The 25640-nt window shown below is 37.4% G+C and overlaps 2 protein-coding genes across 8 annotated transcripts in view; one reads left to right on the forward strand and one right to left on the reverse strand.

The window, feature by feature from the left end:
* smpd5 (sphingomyelin phosphodiesterase 5) overlaps positions 1-25359 on the forward strand; it is a 706732-nt gene extending 681373 nt beyond the window's left edge. The window contains exons 1-8 of one of the 7 annotated variants that reach the window (XM_087286104.1): positions 2100-2280; positions 12706-13776; positions 19646-19721; positions 20297-20437; positions 20713-20802; positions 21874-21937; positions 22378-22528; positions 24888-25359. In XM_087286104.1, coding sequence (XP_087142230.1) covers positions 12763-13776; positions 19646-19721; positions 20297-20437; positions 20713-20802; positions 21874-21937; positions 22378-22528; positions 24888-24989 — 1638 coding nt within the window. In that variant the 5' untranslated portion in view covers positions 2100-2280; positions 12706-12762 and the 3' untranslated portion in view covers positions 24990-25359. 7 annotated transcript variants of the gene reach the window in all.
* LOC103908992 (serine/threonine-protein kinase pim-2-like) overlaps positions 1-25640 on the reverse strand; it is a 202995-nt gene that overhangs the window by 166019 nt on the left and 11336 nt on the right. The window lies entirely within an intron of this gene.

Consider the following 25640-nt stretch of genomic DNA (forward strand, 5'->3'; position numbering starts at 1 on the left):
GTTTAAGTGTGTATGGGTGTTTCCCTGTGCTGGGTTGCAGCTGGAAGGGCATTCGCTGTGTAAAACATACGCTGGATAGGTTGGCGGTTCATTCAGCTGTGGCAATCCCTGATGAATAAAGGGACTAAGCTGAGGGAAAATGAATTAATTAATTTAAAAATTAATTGAAAATATGTAGAAAGTATTTATTAAAGCTTGGACATAAATAATGGTATAAATGTATTATTATTAAATTCATTATACAAATTTCTCATAAGTTGATTTTACATTAATAATAATAAATTATAATTCATTTATTTAAAAAAATCTAAATTTAAAAATCTGCAACCACACTGACCTGAACTGAATCTTAAACACTGAAAACTGAACTACACTGTTTCAATTTACTATGATCTTCTATTTGAAGCTGCTTTGACACAATCTACATTGTAAAGGCGCTATACATATAAAGCTGAATTGAATTGAATGTAAATATTGTAGGAGTGCAGTTGTGGAAATCCATAAATTCCTGCATAAATAAATCAATAAATAAATATGCAAATAAATAAACAAGTAAATAAATCCATAAATTCCTGCATAAATAAATCAGTAAATAAATATGCAAATAAACGAGTAAATAAATCCATAAATTCCTGCATAAATAAACCAGTAAATAAATATGCAAATAAATAAAGGAGTACATAAATCCATAAATTCCTGCATAAATAAATCAGTAAATAAATATGCAAATAAATAAAGAAGTAAATAAATCCATAAATTCCTGCATAAATGAATCAGTAAATAAATATGCAAAGAAATAAAACAAGTAAATAAATCCATAAATTCCTGCATAAATAAATCAGTAAATAAATATGCAAATAAATAAACGAGTAAATAAATCCATAAATTCCTGCATAGATAAATCAGTAAATAAATATGCAAATAAATAAACGAGTAAATAAATCCATAAATTCCTGCATAAATAAATCAATAAATAAATATGCAAAGAAATAAATAAAGGAGTAAATAAATTCCTGCATAAATAAATAAACAAAAGCAAATAAAAAATGCTAATCAAGTTCCTGCATGAATAAAACAAAAAAATGTGCAAATAAATACATTAATGTATGTAAAAATATTTTTATTTTCATATTTATGCATGAATTCTTGCATTTTTATATGCATTTGTTTATTTGGATATTTATTTTGTTTGATTTATGCAGGAATTCTTGCATTTTTATATGCATTTGTTTATTTATTTGCAGATTTATTTTGTTTGATTTTTGCAGGAATTTATACATTTTTTATATGCATTTGTTTATTTATTTGCATATTTGTTCTGATTCATGCAGGAGTTTATGGATTTTTATATGCATTTATTTATTTGCATTTTTATTTTTTATTTATGCTGAAAATTGTGTTTTTTTATATGCATTCGTATATTTACATATTTATTTTGTTTAATTTATGCAGAAATTTGTGAATTATGATATACATCTGTTTATTTGCATATTTATTTATTGTTGTATTTATGCAGGAGTTTGTGCATTTTTATATGCATTTATTTATTTGCATATTTAATTTGTTTTATTTATGCAGGAATTTGTGCATTTATTTACTCATTTTTTTATATATTTGCATATTTGTTTATTTATTGTTTTTGCAAGTTTTGTCCTCCATTATTAACCCTTTTTAAAAATACAATTTTAAATATTTTTCTTATTTTAATTCGATTTATAATTAAAGGGGCAGTTCACATAAAAAGATTAATTCACTCCGCCTTCTCAAGTGGTTTCTTTCTTCTGTTGAACACACACACAAAAAATACTTTTAAAAATGTTGAAAACCGGTAACCATTGACTTTCATAGTAGTAAACAAATGAAAGTCAACAGGTTTACAACGTTTTTACCATTATATTTTGTGTGTAACAGAAGAAAGAAACTCAGATATATTTTGGGCGAAGTATCCCTTCAATATTGATTGGTAAAAATAATTACAAAAGCAATAATTACCGTAAATATCTTAAATTAACGCAGACATCAGGAAGTAGAGCGAGTTTGAGGGCTTTGCGGAAGCGCGTGCTCGCTCACGGGGATGTGCACAGGCACGCGCGTGACCCATTCCACAGTGTGCGCGCGCGTGGAAACCGCTTGAGGGACACGAGCAACATCACAAACCCTCAATAAACCGCATTGAGTAACTCAGTAGGGTGTTGAGGACACGGCCGGAGCTTTCATGACGAGCACGAGCGTTAAACACAGCCTGTCGCGCGCCGCGGATCACCTCAGGTAAGAAAACAGGTAAAGTTAACCATCCTAGATCATCCGCCCTACTAGCCGACATCTAGTCAGGGACTGACGCTGGATTAGAGATGAGCTGATCGGGTTTAAATCGGTTTAAACTGTAGGTCAGCAGAGACGGAGAGAATTATTATAATATGCTAATGGCGCGCAGATGCAGGATGACGTCAGCAGCACACGTGTGACGCGCTTCGGTGTGCTGTAGATTATTGTATCGATCGATTAATCGATGAGGATTAATACAGTTGATTGAGCGGTTTAACGGCTGTAATCCTCTTATTCTCTACTGGTGCACTGCTGGTGTAGTGTGTATACTAGTGACGCCTGAGGGCATAGTAGACATCAGAAGGAGGGGGATTTAAAAGGGGGCAGTTCACTCAGAAATCAACATGTGCTCATTTTAAAAACTGTTGAAAATGTGTGCCATTCCCGTGAGATTGCAATAGTTTTTAAATGTTAATATTAGTATATTAGTCTTAAGGATATCCGTAAGCTAGTAGGACAAAATGTGTGTTTAAAGTACTCATGAAATCAAAATTGACCATATTGTTTTTGTTAGCTCACATTGCTAGTTTTGTGGTCATTAATTCATCCGTGCATGTCATTAAGAATAAATAAATAGTTTGCCCCTAAAATCTTTCATTAAAATCTGAAGATGCACTTGTTTGTTTTCAAGGTAACTTCTCAGATTATGCTTGTCTGATGTAGTGGGCGTGGCTAAAATACTTACCCACGCCCCTCCTGCTGTCAGTTTTGACAAAATGCATTGACAACAATCAGAATTGGTGAGCAGGAGGAGTCTGTTAGGTTGTAATTACTCTCCCCAAATACTCATCTTTATGAATGAAATGCCTACTTTACTGCATCCAATCAGCTCGCAGTTAAAAAAAAACAAGCCACACCCACTGCTTTCTCATTTATTATTCTGTTTTTTGAAGCTGCTTCACAATACGGAAAAAAAAGTTGCAGCTTCTGGTTTATGCAGACTTTAAACTGGATATAAACCTGTTATTGATGTCGCTTCCGCCTAAATGGGTCAGCAGTTTTATATTAACGCCACCTTATACTTTAATTTCTCATCAAATCTTCTGACCAATCAAATGCTCTCTGATCTCTGTCATGCCTTGTCCCCTTCAAATCACTTCTCATTGGCTTTTCCTTTGATACGCTTACGCTTAACCACTCACTGGCAGAGCTGTGAGAAAAACAAAAGGCCATTGGCTGATTTTTAAAAGGGGAGGAGCTATTTTATTCACTGCCCTCTCTTCATGTTTCAGTTAAGATTTCGTCAAACATCGAGTAAAAAATGCACACTTAAAAGCACATTGGGAACTTTTAAAATGATAGTTTACGTTTAATTTGAGATTTTACAGTTTATTTACTCAGCCTCATGTATTGAAGAGTTTTTTCGGTAGGTTTGGTCTGTGTAACTCTGCCCACTGAAATTTTATATTTCCAGCTGTATTTCGTTTTTCATCCAAGTGCGTCCAGATTTTTTGGTTTTGGCCTAGAATTTTTATTTTGGTGTATTCCTTATATATATATTTGAACTGCTGCTTTGAACTGCAGCAGATCGTCTTGACCATGTCTACATGCCTAATTGCACTAAGATGCTGCCATGTGATTGGCTGATTAGAAAATTGCGTTAACGAGCAGTTGGACAGGGGTACCTAATAAAGTGGCCGGTGAGTGTATAGTAGGAATGCACCAGAATGAAAATTCTATATATATATATATATAAATATATATGCATGCATGTAACAGATAGAGTTTGGCCAGAGGGTCAGTAAATTAGATTTTCATGTTTGTCTGAGCTGCCTCTTTAACCAGGGCTGGGTCGGAAATGCTGCAGAATCCTTTTAAGATTTTATCTTTTAATTAACATTTGAAGTGTGTCATAACATCTTCACGCTGTAGTTAAGGGCAGGGCTGTTTTGCCGGCAGGGATTTGTGGGTTATTTCCTTCATTCACAAGGCTAATGATGAGTCAGCCAGAAGAACACTGGAGAAGTCAGGATTTAGTTTCATGCTTTACTTTAGGAATTTAAAAGATCTGATGCAATTTATTCTCTATATATTTTTCAACTTACATTTATCAATTTAATTTTCTAATTTTTCCGATTTGTTTTTATTGTGTTGTTTATTTCGCGTTTTTTTTATTTACGCTTTTTCAGATCTTAAATTTCTCTCGCGAGTGCCATGCGCGCTTGCTGTGCTAGCGTAAGAGGCTGCTGTCGACTGACTGACTAAGGGTGCTTTCACACCTGCCTTATTTAGTTTGATTGAATCGCACTAGAGTTCGTTTTCCATGTTGGTGCGGTTCGTTTGGGCAGGTGAGAATGCAGCAATCGTACTCGAGTGCGCACCAAAGGCCGACCAAATAAGCGTACCGAGACCTGCTTGAAGAGGTGGTCTCTGTACTTTTTCAAACGAATCCTGGAGCGGTGAGAATATGATCCGTACTAAAACAGGTCCAACAGCAAAAAGTACTGTGCCTTTTGCTTCATTCTTGAAATGTAAAGTTTGTCTAAAGCAGGGATACAATCAGCCGGTGCAGTCGTAGCTCCATGGTAAAAAGTGACATTTTGTGTCGGCCGGTTTGTTTACTTGCGGGATTCATTGGCATTTTCCCACACGTGAATTCTGACCAATCAATAAGCAGTTTAGGAAATATGTTCAACAACATCTGGCCAATGAGAGATGTGGGTTTTGACAGATGACTGATTTTTGGTTCGTTTCAACTGGTTCGGACCAAAGCCAGCAGTGTGGTGTGAAAATAACCCAAAGACGGCAGAATATGCAACATTGTATCATTTATTGCCCTTGATCCAGACCAAATGAAGTGAACTACAGATGTGAAAGCGCCCTAAGTGATCGACTGACCCACCCTCCTCCTTGCCTAAACCCAACCGATAGTGTTTTCAAAAGCACCGATTGACCCGCCCACCTTAATCTCTAGTTCCTGGGATGTATTTGGCACTCTCCAGAATTGTATACAGGGGTACGTTTTCAGAATGAGCCTGGGTTGGTTTACTGAGTTGCAGAAGTTGTTTTGTTTTGCTAAAAATGAGTGGAAGCTTTGACACATTTGAGTTACAATGGCTGTGCTACACTTACGTGAAAAATAAAGTGGATAAATCAGGAAAATTCAGCTCATTAGATTCAATCTGGGAATAAATTAATGTCATTGGTTCAGTTTCAATGGAATGTGCTGAAATTTAATTGGGTAGGCTAAAGTTTTCCGTATTGTATGAGTGTGTATGGATGTTTCCCTGAGATGGGTTGCAGCTGGATGGGCATCCGCTGTGTAAAACATATGCTGGAAAAGTTGCCGGTTCATTCCTCTGTGGTGACCCCGATTAATAAAGGGACTCAGCCGAAAATGAATGAATGAATATACACACACACACACAAAACACACACACATTCAGTGTATGTGTATATATATATATATAAATATATATATATATATATATATATATATATATATATATATATATATATATATATATATATATATATATATATATATATACATACATACACACACACACACACACAATTTTACTGGAATGTGCCTATTTATTATGCTTTATTAAATATCACCTATCATGTTGAGTGTGTTTCCTAGTTTTAAACATCAAAGATTTAAAGATACTGTGAAGTGCTTTGACATATGGATTTTTTTGTTTTATTCGAGATTAATTAATCTGAAACATAAAAAGAGGGCGGGGCATATAGTAGATCCTCACCTTTTAAAAAAAACAGCCAATAGCGTTTTGTTTTCACACAGTTCTGCCTGTGAGTGGTTGAGCTCAAGCGCATCATATGAAAAGCCAGTAGAAGAAGGAGGCGGGGCATGTCAGACACTAGACAGCATTTGATTGGTCAGGAGATTTGATGAGAAACTGAAGCATGTGACGTCAAAGATATCATTGACTCATTTAGGCAGAAGCTACTTTAGTACTGTATGTTCATATCAGTTTTATGTCTTCTACACCTAATTTTGTTAGTCTTTTGGAGCACACTAGCTTATAGATATCCTTAAACATATTAATACTCTGACTAACATCTAAAACACTTTATTTTAATTCCACAGGACCTTTAAAGATTGACACAAAAGTATTGATCCTCTGCAATTCCTGTTTGACTTAGGCAACAGGTTTGGATATGTATCAGCGCTCAAAGGAAACCTATGTGCATGGACCTAAATCTGATACCACAAATGGACACCTTTCATCAATTTTAAGGGTGTTTTTTAATAGTACGCAATTATATATTTCATTAAATTGTGCTTGGGTGTTTTTTGCCTACCTGTATTACGTTCATTATGGTGGTGTTTTAGCACAAACCGCTGTTAATGCTGATTTAGAGCAATTGCTCAACTCGTAATATGCAAACATAATCTTTTTCACACAGAAACACCCTGTTTAAGGTATGTGTGGCTTTATCAGAGTCTTCATTAGTCTCCTGCAGAGTGAAATGATCCCCAGTGTTGGAAAAAGTCATCAGCTTTCCAACCGGTGGGACCAGAATGTTTAACCCGCCGCTGAATCAGACATTCCAGGATGACTAGCAAGTTTTCAGTACTAAAAGCCTCTACTGGGTTTTTAAAGCGTTTATCCGTAAAGCTTGTGTTATTAGATTGTGTCAGTTTTAATTCTATGATTATATGAGTTAACTCATTAGCTGGTTAACTTATTCGAAGAGATTTTAACAGCGTTAAGCCAAATATAAGGGAACAGAGTGAAAACATCTACATTATATACATGCACAGTGCTGAGCATAAATGAGTACACCCCATTTTGAAAATTGAAACATTAATCCATTTCTTAGTGAATAAAGTTAATATATTTAGTGCTTTTAAGCAGTATTAAACAGATAATTTATTAAAAAAGTATTTTAGTCATCGAACATCTTTAAAAATGGAAAGATAATACAAGATGATACATGTTTCTCTTGATTTGGGTATAAATTAGCATATAAATATACAATTAAATGTACTAACATATACATTTGGGTGTTTTTTGTTAAATAAGCTCCAGATTTGGCTCCAGTACTGATCTATCTAATGCACACACACTAATATAGTATTTTAAAGCCTCCTGGAGACTATCCGACTAAAGCATGCAAATGCAGTACAGGAGTCAGTCAGTCATGGAAAATCCCCAGCCCTGATCTCATCAGCGTCATTCAGATGCAGAGGTGCTGCCAATCCAATCAGCCTGACTGTATGGCTCAGACCCTAATCTTAATTACTTTGAACTTAGACTCTGTTCAATTAGAGTAGAACTGTCAGACCAATCAGAACAGAGCAGGGTCATTTGACTAATCAGAGAAAAGCCATCTGACCAATCAGAGAACAGTCATTTTACCAATCAGAGAAGAGATATCTCAACCAATCAGAGAAGAGATATCTCAACCAATCAGAGAAGAGATATCTCAACCAATCAGAGAAGAGTCATTTAACCAATCAAAGTACAGTCATTAAACTAATCAGAGTAGAGCCATTTATCCAATCGGAGTTGAGCTATCTGACCAATCAGAGCAAGGTAGGGTCATATGAACTAGCAGGGTAGAGTCATCTAACCAATCAGAGTAGTCATTTAACCAATCAGAGGACAGCCATCTGACCAATCGGGGCAAGGTAGAGTCATTTAAGCTAGCAGGGTAGAGCCATCTGACTAATCAGAGTACAGTCATTTAACTAATCAGAGTAGAGCCATTTGTCCAATCAGAGTAGAGTCATCTCACTAATCAGAGTACAGTCATTTGACCAATCATAGTGGAGCCATCTGACCAATCGGAGCCGAGTGTGGTCATTTGACAAAGAAGCATAGAGCCATCTGACCAATCAGAGTACAGCTATTTGACCAACTGGAGCAGAGTGTGGTAATTTTGTCAATAAAAGAAGGGGCCATCTGACCAATCAGAACAAGGTAGGGTCATTTAAACAAGCAGGGTAGAATCATCTGGCCAATCAGAGCAGAGTGTGGTCATGTGACCGATCATAGTGGAGCCATCTGACCAATCAGAGCAAGATAGGGTCATTTGAACAAGCAGTGTAGAGACATCTGGCCAATCATAGTAGAGCCATCTGACCAATCGGAGCAGCGCGTGGTCATATTACCAATCAGAGCAGAGTGTGGTCATATTACCAATAAGAATAGAGCCATCTGACCATTCAGAGTAGAGCCCTCTGACCAATCAAAATACAGTTCTTTGACCAATCAGAGTACAGTCATCTGACTAATCAGAGGAGAGTGTGGTCATTTGACCAATAAGCATAGAGCCATCTGACCAATCAGAGTAGGGTCATTTGACCAATCATATTAGAGGCATCTGATGAATCACAGTAGAGTAGGGTCATTTGACCAATCAGAGTAGAGTAGGTTCACAGTAAGAAAAAGTTTAGAAAGAACACATGTTTGAACAAATAGTTTAAGAGTCTTTGAGAAATGAGGTGTTGTGAAGTGAGTAAACCAGTGAATGAAAGTGATTTTGGCTTTGGATGTCTTTAAAATGTGTCCTTTCAACAAAATGTGTCCTGTCCTACTATTCAGTTCAGTTGATTGGATGCAGCAACTCCAAATAAAGGCTAGGGTTACTGTAAACGTGGAAAGTGCTAAAAACCCTGTAAAAACCCTGTACAGAAATGGAAAGAGTCTACTGAAAATCCAGTTCTGACATTTTAAATTAACATGAATAACCAAAACACACAATGACATGATCACAGTGACGCCAGTAACATGCAGTAATGGTGGCGTTTGATTTAGATGAATCTAAACACGACCCGTAACTGTAGGATTAGGTTCTAGATTCACTTAAAAAAATAGATAAATGCCAACCAAAGGTTATGAAAACAGGTCTCTCTGGTTGAGCTGGCTGTGAGGACGTCATTGTGTTCGAGAAAGCCGATCACACAACAGCGAGTGCTCTGAAAATGAAAGAAGCAGAGAGAGTCGACCAGACCTGACCATTCCGGTCTGCTAGGTTATCTACACTGCTTTTCAGAACTGTGTTGTGGATTATTGTTTTGTAAAGGATTTCACCTTCATTTCAGGTCAGTTGGATGTTATTTTAGTAGAATTTCAACTCTGGATGGAATTGAGGCTTGTCGTTATTCATCTCTTATTAATTTGTGCAATGATTATTCCTGGTAGAGTAATTCCTGTCTGCTAGGTTATCCACATTGCCTTTCAGGACTTTACTGTTGACTGTTGTTAAAGTGGATTTACCTTTATTTATTCAGGTCAGTTGGATGTTATTTTAGTATCATTTCAACTCTGGAAGGCATTGAGGCATGTCGAAATTCATCTCTCATTAATTTGTGTTGAATGTTTAGGATACCGCAATGGTAGATTAATGAAGTCAACTCTGTTACTGTGATATTTAAGTCAATTTCTCATCACTTTTTATAGAAAAAAAAATGATATGATGGAAATACAGAACATTCAGGTTTGGAAATGCCATGTGGAGTCTGGTTTGAGGTTTGCATCTGCAGCTAAAGGACAGAATGCTGGAAATATGTCAACTCTGTTATGGTCTAAAACGAGTTCAACATCGAAGCATTTTCAGGTCTCGAAATTGCGATCTTTTTGGTCACATATGCGCCCGAAATTTAAGCTATGCCATCTCATAATATATATTGGGAGCATTTGTGCGACTGCATATAATGTTTGAGTGCGACCTGTTTTTGTTTTTTTTCTAAAAACGTGGTGAATTCGGTCTTCCCTGCCGCTATATTGGTTCATATTAGCTGTCAATCACTCAAGACTTTCCGCTGTCAGTCGACAGGGAGGGAGCTTTTGTGACCACGGGGAATGCAAACAGCTGAAGAGTGAAAAGTACACTGAATCTCGATGCGTTGCATGCGCTGCGTGTTCAGCCAACACAATCTCACGGCAATTCGTAACTTTTTCATACGTTTCCTCGTGAGATCAGGCTGCAACAGCGCAAATGTCCGCTAAAACACCATCGCCAAAGAAGCTCACCTTTACTGAGTTTAAACTGACGTGGATTATAACAAAGAACAGTATTGCGCCGGTGGTCATCGGGAGAATCCTGCTCTGCCCCCCTCATATATTGGGTCGGCTGACTCGCATGCTTTTCTGCAAACACAGAAAGATGTAATTCAGCACGTAACGAGGCTGAACATTAAAATGACACGAACCGAAACCAAAACTTTTAAAAGTGAGACTTTTCTTCCTTTCTTCTGTCCGCTCTTTCTTGAGGTGTATATTATTTTTCTATTTAATTACTGATGACTGCTTTGCAGCTTTCAGCATTGAATTGAATGATTTATTATATTATTTAGTTGGTTTTGTAGCAGAAATATTATTTAATAAATTGACATGCACATAAAAACAATAGTACAAAATAAATATTTCTTACTACAATGCTTCATTTGTGTTTGATGCAAACCATCAATTTATTTTTCATAAAGTAACAGCAGGACTTTATATAGCAGATAACTTACATTAAAGCACATTCAAGGCAGCATGATGATGAGAAATGTAATTTATTATTAGTATTATTGTCATCATCGTCATCATTAATATTTTATAATTATTCTACATTCATTTTGGAATTATTGCACACATATTAAATCATCACAGCATTAGTTAGATAGTTGTTTCTGGGTTTTGTTAGTCCCAATTGATGTTGTTTTCAAATACAATAAATCCCTTAATATTAGCGCTGTCAAAATTAACGCGTTAACGCATGCGATTAATTTTAAATAATTAACGCCTTAAAAATAATTAACGCAATTAACGCAGTTGCAGGTTTTTTTTAACTTCCTGTTTTGGTGCACGTGTGTTCAACACGCAACACATGTGGATAAGACCAAGGAAGCACTTTTTGAAGGCAAGTTTCAGTGTAAAACAATTAGTCAAGAATCCTTGTGAAATACAGTAATACTTTAGGACGCTTAGTTTAAGCAAATTTGATGAACGTGATCATGCGTGTTGAATCTGAGGGGAGTCGCTCCAGTATGGAAGGCCGTTGGGGCCAAAACGTCTGCAGCGCGTTGTGTGTGTCTGTGTGTGTGTCTGTGTCAGGCCCATTGAGGGGTGTCAGGGGTGGAGTGAGCGACGTATCTGAGTAGGGGCGAGAGGGGTGTGCAATGTATTTAACGACCGGTTTGCAAGAAATTATCATTCATTTGCGGGCATTTGGGAGTCTCTGTGCACTTGCGGGATACTCCTAGTCTTAGCAACTTGACGAATGTAAAGGAGGATTAAGCTAAATTGTTTCTACTCTATAACTAATGCTCTCAACTCACTGCAATAAAACTTTACAATGAGTGCAACAGTTTGTATTCTATAGTTTATTATCATAATTTTTCATTTTCCATATCTGCAATTCCTGTATTTTGGCATTTTTTTTTGCAGTCCACTTCGAATCCAACATGGAAATCAATGTTTTCTTTATTGGCATTGATTGTTTTGAAATTTAAATGTCATTAACATGCCTGTGTTTTAATTTCTGTAATAAATATAGCTGTCAAGCCAGGATCTTGATGGTTTATTGTGGGTATGTTGTTTACATGAAAAAAATTTGTTACAAGTTAAACAAAAATTCTATTAAACAATAATATTTTGAATTTAAATAGTTTTTGTCTTGCGTTTACATTAATTTTACATTTAAATAGCCAAAATTACAAGTTTCAGTATTTTAGATGCGATTAATCCCGATTAATTTTTAAAAAAAGGTGCGATTAATTAGTTAATTTTTTTAATCGATTGACAGCACTACTTAATATACAACTTGTCAAATATATCATTCATTTTTGGTGGGTGCTCCTACATTTTTTCTGGTGCTCCTAAACATTTCAGGTTGGGAGCACCGGTGCTACCAAGTAAGAAAGCTAATTTCCAGCCCTGATTTTCTAATCTAGCATTTCAAAGCAATACATAAAAATGACCACTAGGTCATTGTAGAGACGGGTTTTGAAATGTTTTGAAGCTTCGACCCTTTTGCTTTATTTGTTTCAGTGTTTCATGAGGCCTCACTTTGCCCACCACTACTACCAAGCCGGCCAATCACAGAGTTTGCGTTACGCATCGTTGTGATGTGTAGTTAATTTTTTTACCATCTGCGTTAAGGCTATGCCTCTAATTACACACAGCAAAGGCTATGTCACTAATTACGAATTGCCTAATTACCCTAACTTTACCCCAATTAACCTCGTTAAGCCTTTGCTTTAAGCTCACTTTAAGCTGAATCCTAGTGTCTTGAAGAATATCTAGTCTAATATTATTTACTGTCATCATGGCAAATCAGTTGTTAGAAATGAGTTATTAAAACTATTATGATCAGAAATGTGAACAGAAGCTTCTCTCCCTAAAGCAGAAATTGCTGAATAATATATTGACCAGTATAGCACTGCAAACATAATTTATTTGTATTATTTCTCCGCAGTATTCAGCTGTGCATGTGGACGATCTGAGATGATCTGGCGTGTGGCGGCGCTGAGTTATGTCTTTAAGAGAGTCTCCTTTCCCCAATGGTTTCCTGGAGGGTCTCCATGCTGTAGGATGGGGTCTAATCTTCCCGTGTTTCTGGTTCCTGGACCGCCTGATCGCCGTCTGCATCTCCACCACACTGGAGCGCATGTGGAGGCTCGAGCAGGAGTGTTACCTCCATCCTCTTAAAGTGGTCTTCGGCTCCATCCTCTTCTTCATCCTATTCGTAATCTCCACCCCGTTCGCACTTTTAGGATTCATACTATGGGCTCCACTGCAAGCAATACGCCGACCGTTCTCATACCACAAACAAGAGCAAAGCATTCCCATGGAAAACCGCAATGCACGATGGGAAGAGATGGGAAAAATCAGCTTTGGGTTTCTGACTGCAAACGTGTGCCTGCTTCCTGATGGAATCGCAAGGTTTAATAATCTCGGACACACCCAAAAACGTGCGCTGATCATCGGGAAAAGCATCGTCCAAGGTGTAACCCGTCCACACATTCGCATATTTGTTGACTCTCCGAGCAGCTGTGGGACGGTTACACCTTCAAGTAGTTTAATCCCACAACCGAATGCATCTTCATACGGATCTGTGGATGCTTCCGGAGAACTTCCCGATGCAATTGAAGTCAACGAAATAACTCCAAAACCCAATTGCAACCAAAACTCCAACCACCAAAAGCATCCGCCACGATCTTTACGAACTCTTCTACGAGATGCTGATATACCGATGGAAGTGTCTGCCTTATTCCCGCCGTCCGTGGATATCGTTTGCCTTCAGGAGGTTTTCGATAAAAGGGCTGCGCGGAAGCTCACGCAAGCTCTCGGACCACTATATGGGCACGTTCTCTACGATGTTGGAGTTTACGCATGTCATCCTGCTGGATCGTGCTCTTCTTTTAAGTTTTTTAATAGCGGTTTGTTTCTGGCTAGTCGCTTTCCGATTATGGAGGCTGAGTACCGATGCTTTCCTAATGGCAGAGGAGAAGATGCGCTGGCGGCTAAAGGACTGCTCACTGTAAAGGTACTACAGATGCACACTATATAGTGAAAAGTTACATTCTGCAAAACTCCTGAGGAACTTTGGCTTGGATTATACTTGACATTTAGAGTGGTCCCTCGCTATTACGCACTTCACAGTTTAGCAAATTTTTTGCAATTTTACATGCATTTAATATATCTGCATATTTGTTAAAGTTAAAGGTGCAGTAGGTGATTGTCTTCAGAAGCATTTGTTGTTGTGCTGGTTGAAAGTCTCTTCGCATTCCAATAGTAATGATTACACTAAATGATTTAAATTTATTTATATGTATTTTTTAGGGATGTAACGGTATTATAAATACCGTCATACCGCAATATTAAATTTTTTCGATATTACCGAAGTCGCATGACTCGGTAAAACTATAGGTCTTCTGAGAAAATTTGCTCAGGCGAATGAAGCGAACGGGAGGTAGCTGAAACTTCATTTCCCATCAGCCCATGCGTGGCCATAATCCTTTGCGGTCTGTTGTCACTACAGATCCAGTAATGCGGAAATGGAGTGTGCTGCTAGTAGCGGAGATGAAAAAAAGATGGAAATGATCGAACCTAAAGCGGGTGTTGTCGCCGCGCGCGTGCTGAATAGCGGTGCTGTCGCGCGCGTTCTGATCAGCTGTGTTGTGGCGCGCGTATTGTAAAGCGCCGAGGGGGGGGTTAAGCGCGCATACTCAAGAGAGGTGTTGTCGCGCGCCTACTGAAGGGCTGGACTGGACGGAGGTTGTGTCGCGTCGCGGGGGCACTTTTGATCGTTTTGGAAGGGCATTTTCTATCCAAGACTAAAAAGGGCATGTGCACTGCACAGGTTGAGCACTGTGTGTGCACGTGCCTGCAAGGTGGGGAATACGACTAATAACAGTCATGGGGACTGCAGAAACACAGCACACTGTTCAGATTGATGCAGACATTGACTTGTACCGCAAAGAGATCTCTATCTCACTCATGGTTTGTCTTCTCAAGTGGGGGAAAGACAATGCACAACGTTACCCACTGCTGTCAACCTGGGCCAAGTCATATCTCTCTTGTCCCAGAAACCTCAGTCCCAAATGAGAGGGTTTTTTCTGTTGCAGGGGACATTGTAAATACCCAGAGATACCAGCTTTTACCAGATTATATTTATATGATAATTTTCCTTTAAACCCATCTCTATCTAAGTGAGTGAGTGATTAAATGTTGAATGTGATGAGTTTTTAACAATACTAAATTGAAACTTTATTTTTTTACATGGTTTAATAATTTTTTGTTAATAAAATTGTAGTTAGTGTTTCAAAGCTTACAGATAGATGACTAATTTGTATGTCATTGACACTTTTGGCACTTTTTTGGAGTATTTTCAAAAATTTTTTTTTTTCCTGTTAATGATTCAATAAATACCGTACCGTGACATTCATACCGAGGTATTACCGAACCGTGAAATTCTGATACCGTTACATCCCTAGTATTTTTATATTTTGGGTAAGGCATAAAACTAAAAAATGTTCATCCAGTTAAGTGAAGTTTTTAAACTAACTTTGAGAGGAGCACGTGATATAATTGACTGCACCTGGCCTCCCATCTACAATCATTAGTTAGCCAATCACATCTATCGTAACTCACTATAAGTAGCCTAGCTAGATTTACTCCCTTATCTTCGTTTTCCAAAGAAACCCCCCATCCACCCCTTTCCTCCTTTACAAAGGGGAGCAGTCGAGAACCACCTGATCCCGTACACCCCTCACATGCTTTATGGACGTGGCGGGAGCCCTGGGCTCAACTATATCCGAGCTCAGGGTTCTCTCCCAGGACAGCATGCCAAACCTGCTAACAGTTGTCAAGCAATATCTAAGTGTGAACTCTTGAAATAGAGTCGGACCGACATCTCTCATAATTCTGATAAGTAGGCGAAACTGTCTGTCAGCAAATGCAGATTTGAACAACTGCACAGCCGTTTGCACGCATCTCCGCCGACCGCTGTTCACAAGAGAGGGCACGCGCGTCCGCGAGATCGGTAAAAACCTGCTGAATCAAAACTTTCAAAAAACCTGAATCAATATTGCAGTTACCTTTGCACGCTGGAGAAAGGATGAAACAATGGCTGAAGGATTTCTCTTAGACAGGTCATGTTTTGTTTTAAAACTATTTTAGCTTCATACAAAGCTGATGTGATGTTGTCGTTGTTACAAACAGGATATATATCTTCACAGAAGTGTTGTTCAGCCACTAAAATCTTCCGATAAAAGATTGCTAAGACTATTTTCAGTTTCATAAGGGACCTTTTACAGCATCTATAATGTAGATTTTAATTAGTTTAACAACAAAACACAAGTTAATAGCGCTATTCCCTATATTGTTTACCATGCAACTCTAATATTCACTCTGAAATAGCATGTCAGTTTGGCTTGCACGCCGCCGGACAAACACTAGTCGCTTTTAACCCATGAGAGAGGGTTCTTTTGCTGTGCTCTTGTTTAAGGAGACGTGGCTGTAGACGGCAGGGGAGGGACTATGATTCAAAGATTTATGCTAAGCTGTTAGCATTGTGAAAGATCACCTACTGCACCTTTAATGTCCTGTGAGTGTTTTATAACAGATGTGTGACCATACAGGAGGATCTAGCAAGGCTCAATAGTGTCTCTGCCATAGAATGTAAAATAAACCAGCATATGAGCTTCAGATGCGCTCTGGCGGAGCTGTTCACTATTCCTCCTGTCAGCGATCTCAAAATAATATCCAGCTGCAAACTCAGCCACCATCAGATGGATGCATTTCAACAGATTCAGGGTGTTTACTGTATTTTACATTTGGTTATTTGCGAATAGTAGATATTTAATAGGAGATATTCAGTCCGTCCAGTTTAAAGCAGAAGCTGCTCTTTTGTAGTCTCCCTGTTGACCTGTGGCTCTCTTTGAATCTGTGTATGTTTAAAATAAGTAAATAAAAATACTGATAATAGAAAATAATAGAAAGCACAACAAATGTATAATATATATTTGTTATAATAATATAATATTTATTAATAAATAAAGATTTAAATGAGCATTTCATACAAACATTTTAGAGGAAATGCCAGACAGGTGGGCCTTTCAAAATTGATCGGAAAAAGAAGTGCGCCCCGAAGTGAAAAAGGCTGAGAACCCCTGATCTAAGTGAACTGGTTGAACTAGTTTACCATCGAACTGAATCATTTTAATCGATTTCTGTCTCCAGTAAGCGCTTTTATCCACAAACTACTTTTTAACACGCCCAATATCGCTTCTGACTCAAAATAAACCTTGAATTATTTAGTTATTAGAACAGCACCAGTGCTTCCCACACATAGACTTTACCTAGGCAGGCCGCCCAGGTATATTAACGGCCGCCCAAGTATACTTAGTAACACATTTGACACATCTGCAGAATATTTGTACACCGTTACATATGGCTAATCAACTCATCTGCCTTACTTTGCAGGAATTAGGAGGTTTGCTGAAGGTGCAGCTGTGGTGCAGTGAGGGGTTTGCGTCTTTATTAAACTAAGACAGTTTGCATTCATTGGAGAGTAAGAATGATTAATAAATCCGCATCAAATAGTCCCTTAAAGTCACGTCTCGACTTCAATTTCGGCTCAGATGTGCTTTGACGGTCACCTCTCCAAAAATTTAACTACACGCCGCAACAACGCGTGAGCTGCTCGAGTCTGATGGAGTGAGTGTTTATAAGTGTCGAGTCTGGTGAATGAGCTCCGATTGAAAGCTTCGATTCGTGTTCACCTTATAGTTAAAGTTGTTGCACGTCCGCCGGTTCCTGCCTTAAAATGAGCCAGTTTGAGCCACTTGTACATTCAGGAAGCGATCAGAAAAAACAAAACACCAGCGAAGAAACTCGACACAGAGACACATTAACACCTCACTGCCTAGCGTTTCAGAAGTGTTCATGCAGACCAACGGAAACAGCGCGCAGAAGTATGAATGCACAGCTATGTGCGTTGCATGCGCCGTGGGTCACGCCGATCACTTGACGCAGAAGTATAACCCAGGCTTAAGTGTATTGTTAGAATAAAGGTGTCACAGAGTTACAGATTTGCTGGCACCAGGGGTCATAAGTGAAGTTTAGTTTTAAACTAATTTCGAGAGGAACATGTGCTCATGATTTACCCAGCTGGTCCACATTAACTAATTATGATCCTCCAATCAAAGGATCCCAAACCACTATATATATCCTCATTTCCTTTCTACAACTATCTTCGTCTGGAAGAAACCCCCCCCTCCTCCCCTTCTTCCTCCTTTATCCAGAATGGGCGGCACGGTGGCCCAGTGACTAGCACTGTTGCCTCACAGCAAGAATACCAATGGTGTTGGGTCCTCGCTGAGCCATCTGGTATTTCTGTGTGGAGTTTGCATGTTCTCCCCGTGTCCGCGTGGGTTTCCCCCGGGTTCCCCGGTTTCCTCCCACCATCCAAATGTGCTCTATATTATAGATAAAACAAGCCTAAACCTTTTTTATAATGTCTTACACTCAGGAAGTTCGCCTTGGCCTCAGCAGCGGGGGAGTTTGAGATAGACCTGAGCTCAATCTCCACTCGCCCTGCAAAAGGGGGGAGAGCCCTGGGCTCGAGGATCCCTTGAGCTCAGGGCTCTCTCCCGGGACAGCATGCCAAACAAGCTATGTATAAATCATGAGCTAAGTGTGAACTCTTGAAACTCACGTAAAAAGGAACCCAGACTCCTTTTTGAGATCATAATGGAATTAGTGATGAGAAGTTCCGATCATTTTACTGACTCAGATCTTTGAGTCTCGTTCATCACGATGAACGAATCTTTTTTCGAGTCATTTCGTTCATTTGGTTAAACTTGCCAAATATTATTAAAATGTTATGAATTGCTTCCAAAAAAACACATCTACAACTAGCCCAAAAGGTCGATTGCATGACAAATAAGTCATAAATAAAATAATAATTCAATGTTTACCTGCTCTTTTGTCTATGAAGGCATTTTTGTCTTTTTGCTCAGCTCACCTCTTCATGTGTTCAAATGTCAGGGGATCATTCACGTTACACTGACAGTCACATATAATCTTAACCAATGCACAGTCTAAGCCAGGGGTGTCAAACTCAATTCCTGGAGGGCTGAAGCCCTGCACAGTTTAGTTCCAACCCTGCTCCAACACACTTACCTGTAGGATTTAAACAAGCCTGAAGGACTCAATTAGTTTGATCAGGTGTGTTTAATTAGGGTTGGAACTAAACTGTGCAGAGCTGCGGCCCTTTGACACCTGTAGTCTAAGCCGATAGGAGCCATGATCGTTCGTTCATCACGTGACAGAATGACTCAAACCCGAGGACTCGAGAGATGAGCGGTTCAATTCTTTGTCCGGCTCTAAACGTGTATGATTGGCCTGTGATGAACGAGTGACTCAGACCCGATAGAGGACTCGAGAGATGAACGGATCAAAACTTTTTCTGGCTCTAAACGCATATGATTGGCTTCTGCCAATGTGATGACTTGAAATTTACGATACTACCTGCACAAATTAGCGCACGCGCGGATGAACGAATCACTCTGATGATTGATGATGATGACAGGTTTTGATCTTTTATTTCATTATATAATACTGGACTCATTTTTCTTGGAAGGTTTGAGCATTGAGAGTGTTTAAACAAGAGAGAAAAGTGTGTAAATGTTAATGCCTGTCTGAGAAAAGTGTTTAAAGTGTGTAATGAGGAGATTTACAGCCTTAAAACATCTATGATAATTATATAAAGCAGACTACTCTGCAGATTCCACCTATCTTGGGTTATTTTTAGAACGTAACTCTCGTGATAAGCGAGGGACCGCTGTATATCAGGAGCTTAAAGTAATTAAAGTGAGAAGTGTGACTAAGCAGAACTGTTCTCTCTGTAGGTGGACATTGGGTTACAGAAGGGGGAGAAGAGAATGGTCGGCTTTATAAACTGCACTCATCTCCACGCTCCTGAAGGCAAGTCTGGTGTTATTATAGGATTTTATTCCTCATGTCTGATGCAATACTATTTTAAAGACCTATTGTGACCCCTGATGTACCTAGAGTGTGTGTGTGTGTGTGTGTGTGTGTGTGTGTGAAGTTTGAGCTCAAAATACCGCACAGATAATGTTCTCTACCTCTCTGAAACTGACCCTTTTAGGCTTTGATCCTAATTGTGGTGTTTTGGTGACTGTCGCTTTAAATTCAATAGAGATTGTGCTTCTGTCAGTCTGTGTTGCTCCTGTCGCTGTTCATCTGTGCTTCATGTAGAACTCCACATCTATAATCCTCTTAGTCTATGCTGACATTACCTTCAGCAGCTCAAACACTCTAATGGCTAATGGACAGACGGCTGCTTCTCACTTAGGGCTGCTGTTTATGCTAATGAGGGAGAAATGGACACGAGTGGGCGGGGCTTTCCCCCTCTAATGACACTTACAAATAGAGAATGTCAATCAAAGTGTTTCTGCAGACTGTTTTCATCAAGTCTGATTATAAACAATACAATTAATTTAATAATGTGTGTGTGTGTGTGTGTGTGTGTTGATCAGGTGACGGGGCGATTCGCTTCGAGCAGCTCAACATGTTGAGCAAGTGGACGAGTGAATTTCAGACGCTGAACAGACGAGATGATGAGCTGCCTTTATTTGATGTTCTCTGTGGAGACTTCAACTTCGACAACTGCTCTCCTGGTGCGTCCTCAACACACTTTCACACATAAACACTCACGCAAACATAAACACACACAGACATGAACACACACACAAAGACACATACGCACAAACACATGCACAAACAAACATATACATAAACACACGCACATGTAAACACACACATCCATAAACACACACAAATACACAGACTGACTGACTGCAGTAGAGTCTGCATTAGAGAAGAGTGTTCACTGTGTATATGTGTGTGTGTGTGTGTGTGTGTGTGCGTGTCTGTGCATGTGGATGTGTTTCAGATGACCGATTGGAGCAGAGCCACAGTGTGTTTGATGAATATACAGATCCGTGTCGAGCCGCAGCGGGGAAAGAGAAGCCCTGGGTCATTGGTAATATTAATTTTAAATCAATTATTTTCATTATTAATTATATTACTTATATTATTGTAAAAATAATTATATATATATAAAATGTATCATTTAAATTTTTTAATTGATGGTTAAATTTAACAGATGGTTAACTTTTATAAAATGAAAAATGCATTTTTGTTGATTTTATAACATTAATTTACTTACAATAATCTGTTCATTTTAAATTCTCAATTTTCTCTTCATTTATATATATATATATATATATATATATATATATATATATATATATATATATATATATATATATATATATAGTGGCCACTATTTGAGCAAATAATAATAAAAATAAATAAATAAATAATAATAAATTAATAAAAAAAATAATAGAAATAAATAGATAAAATTAAAATAAAAAACAACAACACTAGTGCAATCTTATATAGAGAAAAAACAAGTCTACAATGTGTTGACCAGTTGACCAATTTAATAAAAACAGTGCTAGTTCGGTGAAGATAGTATTTAATTTTTTCTAATTTCAGAAAACATTTCTTATCCAACAAGTGTGAGAAGGAGGGCTCTTCCTACATGGTAGACTCTTAATCTGAGTATCGTTTTATTAATTAATTAATCTAGATTTAAAAAAATTATCTATGCCCACCTATAATGTATATATAATTTACCACTCTTTGCACACAAAATAGCAATGAAATTATGAACTTTACCCAATGAAAATGTATTCATTTATTATTTTTTGTGTATTTGTCATAATTATCTTACAATAATTAACGATTTTTAATCCATTATCATATTTACTAATTCATTAATAATATATTGTCCAACTCTTTTAACACAAAATAACAATTAACTTTCATTTAATAAATATGCAGGAGACTTTTTTATATTTATTTGTTCTTTTCTTCATTCTCTCACTAGTTTTACTAAATTTTGATTAGGTTTTACAATCATGATTTTGCTTCTTTCCTTTTTTGTGTATTTTTTTTTTTTTTTTCATAAATAATTAAAAAATGTAATTTATTTTTTGGTGAAATTTAAAAGTTTAAATGACGTATATTAATTACATTTTTTCAGGAACACTATTGGAGCAACCAACGCTCTATGATGAGAACATGAGGACACCGGACAACCTGCAGCGGTCAGATAAATGAACTATAAATACAAAAACAATATCTTGAGTTATAGAAATCATAAGACATTGACACATTGGCAGTAAATTGTTCACAATTCACTGATTCTCATCATTTTTCTCTTGCTGATGTTTTATAAACACATTTAAATTTAGTAAATGTTTTTAAAAGTAATCTATCATAAAAGTAATCTAGATGTAATCCAAAAGTAGTCGACTACATTACCATAATATATACATGTTACCCAAAAATAATCAGACTATATTACCATAAAAGTAATATTTATACATGTCATCTGAAAGTAGTCAGATTACATCACTTTGAATGAGTAATCTAACAGATTACAGTGTATTACTGACTGCAAATGTGCTCATGTAATCTGTAATGAGTAACTGATTACATTTCATCAGTAATCCAGCATCTCTGTGTGTCTTGTGTTGTTGTGCAGGACTCTGGAGAGTGAAGATCTGCGTAAGGACTTTATTTCTCCACCGGTCGCGCTCGACGGTGTTCCTCTGGTTTATCCTGAAGCCGATCAGCCCTGGATCGGCCGACGCATCGATTATCTGCTGTATAGAGAGAAATCTGGGCACAGAACCGTGAGTTTGAGCTCAATAATCGCCTTTCTCTGCTCTAGAAAGAACAAATAACTTACTTCTAAATTAAACAGTAGGAACATGCATAAATTACTATTATTACTAGCAGGGCTTTACATTAATTTTATTAATCACCGACCACTATGGCTAGTAGTTTTCCAATGTTACTAGCCACTCTGCATTTTCACTAGCCATAATTTTGTTGTTGGGAAAATATATTTTATATGCATAAATTTGACGTTGTCGTGGTAAAATTATTTGATTTAAATTGTGTGTTATGTCCACATGCGTCCTCATTCATTTCACTTTTTGTGTGTCGAGTATGAGTTTGCTCAATGAGCATGAGCAAATGGGTCATGGTTTCATAGTGTTATATTGCAATTAGTTTTTATTTCACATGACTTTTCAGAACTCAAAATTATCGATTTACCAAATTTATCTCTATAACCACACAAAACAATTATAGTTTCTTAGCCACAAATTTTAATGTGTCAAAACAAGCAAAATATAGCTGTACACTATACTTTTTATTTAACAAAACATTTCTTAAAAAAGAAAGAAAAGCAATTGACTTTTAAAAAATAACTACTGTCATATATCAAAAATATGCGCAATAATCTGTCCTGGCTAAAGATCTCTGGGATCAGCAGTTGACTGCACATAAATGGAGAGTTCATCTCCCAATAAAGCAATATTGTAAAAAAAAAAACAATAATTAAACCATTTTAACAAAAATAACAGCAAATAAAACTGTAAGCAAATGAAAGCAGGTGAAACATATGGTTAACTTTAGGCCATTTAATAATCTGTTCAAAGTGAAAGCAACAGCTGCTTACAAAAAGACACATTTTGAGCTCTTAAAAGCAGGACTGTGGGTGAATGTTCATCACTGTGTCTAGTTTATTTGAAAGAGAACCGATCATAGTTGCGTTTCCAGACCCTGTTCCAGACACGGTTGCTTCATGATTCGGGAGCGCGCACACGTTAAGCAGTCGCGCGCACACGTTTTAAGCAGTCGCGCGCATCACATCAGCTGTTAGAGTGAGTGATGATCATCCTCTCGTTCGGTATTCACTTGCTTTCCTCTGCTCGTGTGATCACAATTATTTTACTTTTCGATTCTAAGATCACATTTGCATGCATATTGGGCCATCCTTATATTGTCGAACCCTGCTTTTAGGAAAACTACAATTTAAAATTCATTTTTAACCAGCCAAAGTGGCTATTGGGATTGTCTGTCTAACCCACCAAAGCTGAAATCTACCCGCATTTGGCAGGTGTTAATGTCAAGCCCTGATTACTACTACTATTACTACTACTACTAATAATAATATAGTTTGACTCTTATATTCTTGTGTCTTATCAGTCTCAGCACTGATATATGGTTGTTGCTAGAAGGGATACAGCTGTGGTAGGAAGTTGACGATAATTATTTATATAATTGAATAAATTACCCATTAAATTGTGATTTATTAACATCTCCCGCTACCCGAACCCTCACAGTATTGTAAAAACTGTCATTATACCGAGTATTATTAACATTATTTATTAAATGATCCATGAATTACATTTTATTAAAGTCTACCCCTATCCCAAACTCGAAATCCCACCCTCACAGTAATGTAAAACAGTCATTATAACAAGTATTACTCATATTGTTTATGAAATCACCCATTAAATTGTATTTTATTAATGTCTACCCCAACCTCAATCATCACAATAATGCAAAGCAATATCAATTATTAGCTGCATCCCTTCTAGGATTTACCCTGATATACAGTTGAAGTCAGAATTATTAGCCCCCTTGAATTATTAGACCGCTTATTTATTTTTTCCCCAATTTGTGTTTAACATAGAGCAGTTTTTTTTAGCACATTTCTAAAAATAATAGTTTTATTAACTCATTTCTAATAATGGATTCATTTTATCTTTGCCATGTTGACAGTAAATAGTATTTGACTAGACATTCTTCAAGACACTTCTATACAGCTTAAAGTGACTTTTAAAGGCTTCACTAGGGTAATTAGGGTAACTAGGCAGGTTAGGGTAATTAGGCAAGTTACTGTATAACGATGGTTTGTTCTGTAGACTATCAGGAAAAAAATTTAGCTTAAAGGGGCTAATAATATTGTCCCTAAAATTGTGTTTTAAAAATTTACAACTGCTTTCATTTTAGCTGAAATAAAACAAATCAGACTTTCTCCAGAAGAAAAAATATTATCAGACATACTTTGAAAATTTCCGTGCTTTGTTAAACATAATTTGGGAAATATTTAAAAAAGAAGAAAAAAATTCAAAGGGGGTGAATAATTCTGACTTCAGCTGTATCTGTTATTCACTGATTCACTTTCGTCTTGTTCAGGAAGTGGAAGAGCTGACATACGTGACTCAGCTGGCCGGACTGACGGATCATATTCCTGTGGGCTTCAGACTCTCTGTGTCTCTGGATTCAGAGCAGAACTGAAGATCAATACAACCCCACCTCTGATCAGCTCAACTCAAATAATTCACCCGAAATCTGCAGTTTGTTATTATTCATTCACTGCCGTGTGGGTTTAGAATAACAAGAGCCAGAGGGAATCATATTGGGTGAATTATTCCTCCAAAAGTGCATCAATATAAGGGAAGATAATAGTTTTTGTAATGCTCGGCATGTGGAGAAACACCAAATATCACTTTATGATTCAGTATATGAACAAAAGCAATAGTTTCTGACACTCCTATGCATTACACACACACAGGCTTCAATTCTGTTTTCTATGACACTTTTTCATGACGCCGCAGAATGATTTTGGAAATATATTTTAATAAAAGGGTAGAAGTTTTTCTCATAACATGCGTTTCTTTGAGTTTTGTTCTCTTATTGTGTAATCTGACTATCTTGAGCAGGAATTATTATATTAAGTGGGTCTTTGTTGTATCATAACTGTCTAAAACTAGCCGTAAACCAGCCGCTAGCTCTCTGCAACTCTCACATGGTCGCCCACTGAAGCTAAGCAAGGCTGAGCCTGGTCAGTACCTGGATGGGAGATCACATGGGAAAGCTGGGATGCTGCTGGAAGTGATGTTAGTGAGGCCAGCAGGGGGCTCTCAACCTGCGGTCTGTGTGAGTCCT

This window comes from Danio rerio, chromosome 16, assembly GCF_052040795.2.
Source record: "Danio rerio strain M-AB ecotype USA chromosome 16, GRCz13ab, whole genome shotgun sequence".
Classification (NCBI taxonomy): Eukaryota; Metazoa; Chordata; class Actinopteri; order Cypriniformes; family Danionidae; genus Danio; species Danio rerio.